General features: G+C 39.1%; 1 protein-coding gene across 1 annotated transcript; it reads right to left on the bottom strand.

Annotated features, from left to right (window-relative positions):
- Positions 1-5,823: 5,823 nt before the first annotated feature.
- Positions 5,824-11,296, bottom strand: LOC135558541 (retinol-binding protein 1-like). Its single transcript, XM_064992416.1, has 4 exons — positions 11,224-11,296; positions 10,668-10,846; positions 8,191-8,292; positions 5,824-7,371 (listed from the first exon to the last, which is right to left on the bottom strand). The coding sequence occupies exons 1-4, from the start codon at positions 11,294-11,296 to the stop codon at positions 7,321-7,323; spliced, it is 405 nt and encodes a 134-aa protein (XP_064848488.1). The 3' UTR covers positions 5,824-7,320.
- Positions 11,297-11,613: the final 317 nt, after the last annotated feature.

The raw sequence follows: 11,613 nt of genomic DNA, 5'->3' as shown, positions 1-11,613 counted from the left end.
TTTGGAATGGCGTTCTCCTGTCAGTCTGTAAAATAAGCTGCACATCCACTTCTATCCTGCAGGCGGCGATATCTCTGTGTTGTTCATCAGCTCCTGAGGAAGGTGTTACATTTCGATAACATTCAGATACAGTAGAAGTGACATGTTCTCTGTCATGCACAGTATGGAATAATTTCAGGTCCACATTAATATTTCTATCTGCAATGTTAAGGATAGAGATGCTATACTGCCATTGCTTATACAGCATAACTATTATGAACATGATCGTTCCAGTGCTTCCACCCACGGTTGGCATTTCCCCCCTTCTGGGCACACAGTTTGTCCGCCTCCCCCAACACAAGAGCCTGTTAAGATACAGTAAAATATATAGTGTTTAAAAAATATATTGTTTCAATGTCTCTCTATAAAGGAAAACACATTTGTAAAACAAAAAGGAAATGCTATTATCCAAGGGCTGAGGACAGGAAAATAAGTCATCAATGAAGTAGAAAAATATAAGAAGAAGAAGAAGAATAAACAGAAAAGGAAGATGAGGATTAGATGGAATGATCTGAGATTATGTATTTCTTTTTATTTCTTTGCCACATTTTTAGCAGTTTTACTTTAGTGCCTTATAGTATGCATGTTTTGGAATAATTGTATTCTGTGTAGGCTTCATTCTTTTCACTCTGTCAATTAGGTTATTTTTGAGTAACTACAATGTTATGATTCTATTTTACATGACTCTTTCAGTTAATACTGCTGAAGATAGTATCTAAATGTAATTTATAGTAGACATGCATATTGGCACTCTATACAGTTACAATACAGCATATTGGCACTCTATACAGTTACAATACAGCACATTGGCACACTAAACAGTTACAATACAGCACATTGGCACACTAAATAGTTACAATACAGCACATTGGCACACTAAATAGTTACAATACAGCATATTGGCGGTAGTAGTGCACACTGTACAGGCACTAGTATGTATGTGATAATAAAATATATTTGACATTTTTTCTCATCCTTCTCTGCAGATGGATGGAAGAATATTATACTGTATATACCATAGTGGTAATCCATGGAGATAATGGAGAAAATAATCATCCTCAGTGCTTTCATGTATCCTCAAAGTTATCACTGATCTCCAACTCTGATTTGCCATTGAAGTCTGCTGGCGTGTTTGTTCTGTTGAACGGTTAACCTTTGGCTGAATCATATGTGAATGTGTAAAGTGTCCCAGTCTCTTTATATATCAGCCAAGGCTGAGGGCAGAGTACTATTGCTAAAACAGTCGAATGCTATGGCTATAGGGGGGAAGAGACGCCAGATGGCCAGTCCGCTCCTGATCCTTTCAGCTTTAATGAGAGAAGAAATATGGCAAAATCACTGGTAAGATGATATTGGTGCCATTGTTTGTATCATTCTATGTTCTACCTAACTGACTGCCCGGTAGTGTTCACACAGGACTAGTAAGCCATCCATCAAAATTACTCTCTCATTTTTAAAGGGGGCAAATGTGGAGATACTGATAATGGGATTTATATGTTCATATGAATGATTAGAATATTCCACCCTGAAACCATATGAGTGTATGCAATTGATTAGACTCATGATGAAATTGATTAGAATCATGAGATTATTCTAATGATGTGTGTGGTTTTAGTCAGTAGAATTATATATCCGTGTGTATAGTTTATGTCTCTTATAGTATCTTAAAAACAGACTGTCTGAGCAAGATTTGGTGCCGACCTTGGCTGGGGCCACTGATAGTACTTCCCAGGGTCTCCCTATCCTGAGGGAGGATGGGGAGTAATTCTCACGGATTCCCCTAATCTTTGTCGGCCGGGTAGCAGGACATTGTGTGCTAATGTTAGTGTGAATGTGTGTGCATGAGAAGCCAGTATAAAATGAATCGTTTTGTTCAACAGACCAGCGCTCTCGTAAATAAACTTTCTGACCATCGTAGCTGAGCCTCCGTCTGATTAATTTCAACCAGTTTCTTACAAATTCTGGGTTTCAGGCTGAGTAGTTAATTGAATTGGGTTTATGAACATTGAGAACATAATTCTCGTAACAGATACATAGTGGCAATTCTCACACACACACACACACACACACACACACACACACACAGAGGACAGATAGGCAAACAGTTCATCGACTGAATCTGCACCGTTGAGAGTTTTTCTTTTTCTTTCTTGTCCCTTGCATTTATTCTGCTCAAACATCAGGCTATTGAGCTTTGATCATGCAGGTTGATCAAGTTCAACATTTGCAAACCAAGTATCTGCAAATGGAAAACCGAAAAGTTTGAGAAAGGCTCACTCACACAAGATTGTGTTCTTGAAATTGTGCTGAATCTACCATACACACTACTGTTACTAGACACACCTTGTAACAGACTGCTGGCTAGAGCATGTGAGATTTGGTTCTGGGTTCTGAAATTAAACTTCTACAAACACACAAAAAAAACAACAGTCAGGCTTAAATAACAGGACAAAAGCAAAAGCTTTTGCTTGCTGATAATCCTCTTCAGGGGCGGACTGGGACCAGAAATCAGCTCTGGCATTTCTAACACACCAGCCCATTTTTGTCCCATGAGACTCCCACGACAGCCCATAATGAGACCCCCATTATTAGCCAGTTAATTATCATTTTAGACAGGCCCACTAGGCAAAAAATGCACCAAAAGAAATATGGCAAAATCACTGGCATGGCTCATTGTAAGACAATATTGGTGCCATTTTTTGTAGCATTCTATGTTCCACCTCACTGACTGCCCCGGTAGTGTTCACACCAGTAAGCCATCCATCAAAATTACTCATCTAAAAAAAATATTCCTCATCTCAACCCATAATTCTCAATTCCTGTCTTTTATGTTTGTACTCATCGTCATGGTGAAGTTTCTATGGCAGAGATTTAGCAATTCTAGCAGACAAGACAACTGGGTGAGAGTATGTAGTCTATAAGAGGATATCAGAGACACCCAGACACCTACAATCACTAAATTACTGTTTAGGAAAATGAAATTAAAGCATTAACATCACCTCTCCAAGGATTATTGGCCTTATCTACACAGTACCTACAGTGCCTTCTAAAAGTATTCATGACCATTGACTTACTCCACATTTTGTTGTTACATCCTGAATTCAAAATGGATTAAATAGATTTCTCACCCATCTACACACAATACCCCATAATGACAAAGTGAAAACATGTTTTTAGAAATATATTGAAAATTAAATTGTCACGGTTGTCATCTGGAGATAGAGAAGAGGACCAAGATGCGGCGTGGTAAGTGTTCATCATTTTAATGGGAAAACGGAACACTACAAAACAACAAAGTGACAACCGTGAAGCTAATGAATAATCGTGCTGACACAAACACTACACATAGACAATCACCCACAATGACAAAACAGGCTACCTAAATATGGTTCCCAATCAGAAACAATGACTAACACCTGCCTCTGATTGAGAACCATCTCAGGCCAAACACAGAAACAGACAAACTAGACATACAACATAGAATGCCCACTCAGATCACACTCTGACCAAACAAAACATATAAACATACAAAGCAAACTATGGTCAGGGAGTGACAGAAATATCTCATTTACTGCTGAACTTATTTAGGCTTGCCATAACAAAGGGGTTGAATACTTAGTAACTCAAGACATTTCACCTTTTCATTATTTTTTTTAATTTGTCAAAAATTCAAAAAACAGAATTACACTTTGATATTATGGGGCATTGTCTGTAGGCCAGTGACATAAAATCTCAATGTAATCAATTTTAAATTCAGGCTGTAACACAACAAAATTTGGAAAAAGTCAAGGGGTGTGAATACTTTCTTGAAGGCACTGGATTTATCAGGATATTTGACTAGATTTGATTGGAACAGAACAGTGCCTTTCTGCTCTTCTAGAAAGAAAACCCATATTGTCCAAAACTATATGTTAAGGCTGTGTACGGGACGCGAAGTCAGGTGCAGGAGAGCAGAGTAGAGTAAACAGGCACACTTTTATTCTGTTTAACAATAGGCACAAAAAATGACATAAGTGCCCAAAAACACAGAACATAAACTATAAAAGTATCGCGTGTGAACATACAGCGTTAACAATTAACAATTACACACAAAGACATGATGGGGAACAGATGACTTAATACATGTAGATTGATTGGGGAATGAAAACCAGGTGTGTATGGAACAAGACAAAACAAATGGACATATGAAAAATGGAGCGGTGATGGCTAGAAATATATATATATATATATATATATATATATATATATATATAATTTAGTTAATAAAGCCGCATACAAACATGGTCTCTTTTTAGTTTTCTTGAGTAAGGCAGCTCCAAAAGGCAGGGGTTTCCGCCTAGCTCAGTGCTTTCTGTGGTGGTGAGCCAGCAGAAAAAAGGAGCATTGCGCCGTGATTGGCTCAGTGTTCTGTCACTCATGGGGACACTTAATCATTCCCAAGTTTAAGTGCTTAGTAAAGGTAGACATCCAAAATTTCTGCCGTTTGGGTCCTGCCATAGAGTTATATTACAAGTGCCCTTCCAAGAAGCCTCAAGGTCATTGGACACAGATTAAATGAAGTGAAATCATGTTATATGTACAGTAGCTCTGATTGGACTGATCATGTCAATATCTTACCTTCAAAGTCTTAGCTAGCGGTCATCATCATGAATCAAGTCAATAATCTACTGCCAAATCCTATTTAATTCTTGTCATATGAAGAGAAATAATGAAGATAAATTATAGATAACACGAATAGGTGCTCATCGGCCATTGGACATAAAGATTACACAGCACGTTGGAAATCGCAAATTCAACAATGAGTCGTTCGGAAGGAATCAGTGGCTAACTGCAAGCATTGCAAAGCAACCACTAACGTTAGCCTTATTCCATTCAATGGAGTGACTGTGTTTTTCCCCGAGTTCCCACCATAAATCCAGAGAATGCCAGACTTCAATGACAAAGTCTGATGACAAAATTCGCCCACAAAGGACTGCTGCGCTACCTTCACAACGTGAGTTCAAAAATGTCTTGTTTGCTGCTGCATAAATTATGCAATATGCAAGGGATATATGTATATTGTAGCTAAGAAAGTAATACTAAGTGTATGTTGTGTAGTAAGCTGTTAGTAGACCATGTGCTTCACCATAATAATTTGGTCTATTTTCACCAACGCAGTACTGTAAACACATCGTTCGTGGCCCGATGTGTGCTTGTTTGCCAACTTTTTTCTCCTGCTTTGACATTGCTACTGGTAGTAGTGGTGGCACTTGGCTTGCACGTGCAAATTCAGCACACACAACATTCTATAATAGAATTGTGTTATTTGACGAGTCAAATTAAAAGATGATTTAACATGACGTGTATCTTTTTTGACAGGCAAAGAACTGAACGGTGTTCAATGTGCCTCACCCTAATAATTTGGTCTATTTTCACCTACTGTTCTAAATTGGTGGTGCACATGTAGCCTATATTCTGTTTTAGAGAAATGTAATCGTTGAATATTGTAAGAGCTTTCATTGTCTGTTTATATGCCTCCTTTATTTACCCTACGGTTCTGACTTGTTGTACAGGGAGTACACTGTAAGAAAGGCCCATGTTCGGAATCCTATCTCTGTACATTTCAAAAGTGCTGAACAAATAGTTATATTGACTGTTGACCACGCATCAAGGCCATCAGACTGCTACACAGCAATCACTAACTCAGAGGCTGCTGCCTACATAGAGACTCAAATCATTGGCCACTTTAAGAAATGGATCACTAGTCACTTTAAACAACGCCACTTTAATAATGTTAACATATCTTACATTACTCATATCATATGTATATACTGCATCTTATACCATCTATTGTACCTTGCCTACGCCGCTCAGCCATCGCTCATCCATATATTTATGTGTACATATTCTTATTCCATCCATGTGTATTAAGTAGTTGTTGTGGAATTGTTTGATTACTTGTTGGATATATGTCGTCCCCTTATGCCATAGTTTGTACATCTCAATTTTCATAAGAAACTACATTTGTTTAAGCAAGTCAGCCATATCAGCTATGTTTTTTAAAAGGCAATAAATGAGGCTGAATTTACTATTTTGCTGCCAGACAAGGCTCCGCTGAAAGCCAGGTGTAGCGGTGGTACTGTGTTGGGACTCTGCTGTTGGGACAGCTTTATGTAAGCCCTAACAGTTTGTGGGCACTGTTTGTCACAGTTATAGTGGCTTTGCTGGCACGCATCCCGCCTTCTTTTTTTTGCCCCACCAAGATTTACATGCTAAAATCGCCAGTGCAGCTGACTAAGCAAAGTAAAAAGGTATGAGAAGGCTAGTGATGATAACTGTTTGATAGATTGCTTAATGGGCTGCTCATTGAATGATTGATTATGTAAACCAGAATTGTGGGTATAGACCACGTAAAGCACTTTGTGATAACTGTTGGGCTTTATAGATTCAAATGTATTGATTTGATTGGTTTAGCCAAAATGAGTGATTACCTTTTTTCTTCTCTCTCCATGTCTGTCTGTCTGTCTCCAGAGGTAGGTCTGTCTGTCTCCAGAGGTCTATATGTCACTGGGATTGGAAAGGGTACTTTTCAAATCCCTCGGGATGATCACAGGTAAGAGTGGATTTTTTAGACACAAAGAGACAAACTGTGGATTTTTGAAATTACATTTTTTACATTCAATTTCATGAATCCAACGAATAATCCACTTGTCTTTTTCATATCCAGTGTTCCTGGTCACTGCATCTTCTTACATGTATTTGTATTATTTACTTCACTCTTTTCTATACAGATTTTTTCATTTCTTTATGCATCCTAAAATGTAGCATCCAAAGTTTGTATGTTTGAATTAATTTCACTGCTTCTCTCATGGCCCAAATATTAGTTGACTTTACACTGAAACCTTCCTTGGTAGTGGTCAAGCTTACCACCAGTCCGGTGCATCATCAGAGATTGAGGCACTAATCACAAAGCCTACCACACCTACTGCAGTGCAAATGCGTACACACACATATAACATGTTAATCAATTGAGCACCCGCCCTGAAACAGAGTTACAGTACAGTGATGAACAGTTGTTTTCCTTTTTGTTACATCTCCTCTGTTTTGGATAGTTTGCGTGGGGCAATGTAACAGTCTTGATGGAACTAAATGTAAAAGGATGGATGGAAATAAGGAAGAATGGATGGATGGATGGGCAGACAGATGATTACAATAGGGGTTCTCTGTCACAGGCTCGGGTCATGTTCATGTCTGTCTTGCCCTCTCAGGCCGGGAGCGCCGTTCTGTTGTTCCAGTGCTGGTTTAGGTTTTCTGGAAAGCCTGCTTGCACACAACTCCACAAACTCTCAGCTCCTGCAGAGAGAACAGAAGGTAAAATTATGTTCCATCGAGAGAGTGAACAGGATTTCTAATAAATCCCTTTGATTAATTATTTATTTGTTTGTGCAGAGAGAGACAAATAAATCATTATCATCATTAATTGAGGTAAACAGCTGTGAAGACATCAAAAATGGTTGCAGTAAATCTCCTCTATGGAGAATAACCATACGCCAAGCACTTGTACTTGCAGTTATATTTCTAACCACCAGAGGCCGCGGCTGTTCAGATCGGTGCTTAGTGACTCCAGGGAGCGCTTTGCTAATGAATAATTTAATGGCCAAAGATTGCGAACATCTGTTGGAATCACTGTGACTCAATAAGTTGGCAGTCAAATGCCTTTTATTTAGCTTTAATGACAATAATCATAGCAATGAAAATCGGTCATGGCAAGGTAATGAAGTCATTGTAGAGGTCAGTAAATGTACTAATGTTTGTGTATGGGTTGACCAGGGGTGCACTATAAAAAGGGCCAATTCTCTGAAGGGTCCTTAGACTCAAATCCTATCCACAAAGTTTCTGAATTTAATCATGCAGTATTTCCCCCAGTGGTTCATGTTTTGTTCAAATCTTGTTTATGAGGTTACCAAAGCCAGAAAACAGCTATATTTGAACAAAACTGAATCATACAAAAACAATGCAAGTTTTCATCTCTGCTATTTTTTTCTATAGCCTATCCATCTATATCATTTAAAAAAAATGTATCACCTGATCTGAGATATATTGTGACAAAAAGTGAAATCAGGAACTGAGGAAGTAGACTTGCATTCAAATGACATGAATAGACTCTCTTACCAAATAAAGCTTATCTCCCTCCACCCAATGGGTCCAGCCTCGGCCCTCCTTCTCTCCCTTCTGAACACACACCAGCTTGTCCCCCTCCCATGAGATAGTTGTCTACATGAAGAGAGGAGAGACACCATTATGCATTCTACTGTCAGTTAGGAGCATGACCCACCCACACGCACACACACACAGAGGGTGCATGACCATATGTAGAACAACTTACAGGGAACACACATGCAGACAGAAGCTTGCAAACAAACACACACTTTTCTCAGCAGAACAAAAATAACTTCTGTTGAGTTTACCATTACAAGATGGAGAAAATAATATGCTAAAGGACTTGAACGAGATATTCTTCCCATGTTGTTGAAGTCACCAAGTTTCACGATTTCTTTGTCACATGCACAGGATACAGCAGGTGTAAAACAGAACCGTGAAATGCTTAAATTGAGGAGTTGCGAGCTCTTTCCCAACAATGCACAATAAAAAGGTAATAATACCGATAAAAATGAGAAAAGAGAAACACGAGAATGCAGGTCAGTGCAGTGCCTGTACCGTTATCACAACCAGCTACTCCACAGAGAGTCAACCATTTCGATATGACCACTTTACCCATAAGGATTTTCAAAACACTACACCACACTACACCAAGCCAGTTCATATTCATACAAACAGGAGCATTCCAGTGCTAAATCATTCTGACTAATATATATACACACACAATACTGACCAGATATTATACACACCAGCTCTTTCATGACATAAACAAGTCAGGTGTTAATTGTAAATAGTCATAAAGGTATAGTAAAGAATTTATGAATTGGACTCACAAATGGTAAATTAGAACATTAAATAGTTATCCCAGTGGTCAATAACAGATTACGTAATTTCATTCCCTGATTGTAGCCTACTCGCAGCAGCGCACAAGGTGATGGCTAACATGCTGACCACACCGCTGGCGTTAGTGTTGGGAGCGTTGCAAACTAAATGTATACATACATGTTATTCAATCATTTGATCCAAACTCGTAGCCAGGTGCTAAAATAGAACTTGGTTAGTCTCAACACTCACACCCCCTGATTGGTTTTAGGAACATATACCCACGTCAGTGATTGAAAAAGAACTGAGGTCCACACTCCAGTCCAATTGGTGGTGGTAATGAACCTTAAAATTGGTTGCCAACTGCCATATAAAGTCCACAGAAGAAGACGACTGAAGGAGGAGAGATTACTGGAAACGAACTAGGTTTCCCCTTTTATCTGTGGATTAATTGTCGGAGTAGAGAACACAATTTTGTGTGACTCTAAATGGGTTAAATTTCTAAAAACAGGACGTTGTGAATATCAGGTAAAATAACAACCCAATGTTTATATCCCAGGACAAATTAGCTAGCAACAGCAAGCTAGCTAGCTAAATGACCATGAATGTTTAATGTGTTTTGACCTGTCGCCAAATTAATATAGCTGGTTCAGAGTTCAACCTGATTGTCCTGATCGCGTCTGGTGGATAGATAAAATCAACTTGCGCACTATAACGCACTTGCGTGCCCGATCTAGTCAGCATGTAATGGGCTTGGAAAGTAATTTGCCTACAAATTTACAAGGGCAGTTATTTTTGAGGCGAAGAATATGCAGATCAGAATCAATTCTCAGAGATCCTGACTAGCATTCTAACATTGTCCTCTATAGCCGGATTCACTGAGGCCGACCCTAATTGTACTGTACTGACTTGGATATGTTTCCTTTCACGCTGTCATTTTAAGCAGTTCCAGCAACTATGATGGGTGCTCAACCAGGCTACCTTAGTGCAACTCGGCTTGGCCCTATAGGCATAAGTGTTCTCCAGCACTCCAGTGGGTATAATTTGTGGAATGTTGCAACAGGAATCCATTCCAAAAACTTTGTAAATAACACGTTTGCAAACAAACGACGCATACAAAGTTGTATAGTGGCAGAATAAGATACAGGGTAGGGAGTGGGCCATTTCATTAAGTTTTTCTAAAAATGTCTGTCCTCACTCTGGTACCCTGTGGACAAACATTAAGAATAAGCTACGTGGTGAGTTGATGCCTATTCTGCAGCTAGTTAGCTAGGTGACGTGATCATGCTACTTTGTATGCGTTTTTTGTTGGCAACCTTGTACTTTACGAAGTTTTTGGAACAGATTCCTGTTGGAACGTTCCAGAAATTACACCCACCCTCTTCAGCCTTATTCAACTGATTCCCTCTGAAGCAGCAATCTACCGTTTCCCCCTCAGTGTCAACTCAAGGCCCATTGTATTCACAGTTGTTAATCATTCATGTGTGGGTAAGCACATAGACTGCCATTTGGATCTGAGAGGGCATTTGGTTGATCAAATCATACTGAGACATCACATTTACTCTTTGTTCTCTTGCAGTCTATATCCAGAAAGATGTTTTGTCCAAATAAAAAATACTTACCATGCATTTTCTGAATGTGTGATGGAAATGTTTTTGTCAACTCACCATGCATTTTCTGTCATCGACCCCTGACAGATCCTCCTCAAATTCCTTGCCAACATGGAAATCCATGTTGTAGTTCTTAAAGGTACTGAGGGTCTTGATGACCATGTGATCACCATCAACACTGATGTCTTTGTCAGTCTTCAACAAGTTGGCAATTTTCCTAATGGCAACATTTACATCTGTGTGATGGATGTGTACCCAAGGAAAGAAGAGAGAGAGAGTTTAATACTAATGACAAGTAAGGCTCTCCAAACATCACACTCATTCTCTCCTAGTCACTATTCAGGCACTACTATTCAGTAGGCACTATTCAGTAGGATCCAACATATAACTGGATAAAACTCAGTAAATTATGTCCTCTTTTTGGACATCCTTTGAAAATGTTTTTTTAAACTAACATTTTGGAGAGGATTCAAAATGACAACCAATATGTCAGTAACCGTACGTATCTACCAGTGCTCATAAACCAATTTTCAGCTATAGCCCTCTATTTGTCATCATCCACGCTCGAGTCCCCGCACACCACAACTCCATGAAAGATGCTGGAACAACTCACCGAGGGCTTTCATGTACTCCTCAAAGTTGTCATTGGAGATCATTTTCCAATACCCATTCAGGTCAACTGGCATATTGGCTGTGTGTTTCTAGTTTCCTTATTTCCAGTGAAAAGGGTAAAGGAGATTCGATACCGCTGTTAACTTGCGATCGAATGTCAGACCGCTGTCCATACCTCCAATTTTAACCAGAACCACTTTAATCCAATTGCTTTTTAAAAGAATTGGAACTCCGCTAATTCATTCCCTTCCTCTGTCGCTGATCCACTACCTCATCTCACCCCCAATCCAACCTATGCGTCCCTGTCCAAACTGCATTTGGGGGAAGAGCCTACACCAATTAACAATTAACGCATGAGCTATTTTGAGAGTGCTTACTTGAAAGTACTTCT

Source organism: Oncorhynchus masou, chromosome 17 (genome assembly GCF_036934945.1).
Source record: "Oncorhynchus masou masou isolate Uvic2021 chromosome 17, UVic_Omas_1.1, whole genome shotgun sequence".
NCBI lineage: Eukaryota > Metazoa > Chordata > Actinopteri > Salmoniformes > Salmonidae > Oncorhynchus > Oncorhynchus masou.
The sequence above is the reverse complement of the archived record's forward strand: the minus strand, read 5'-3'. Positions and strand labels throughout refer to the sequence as shown.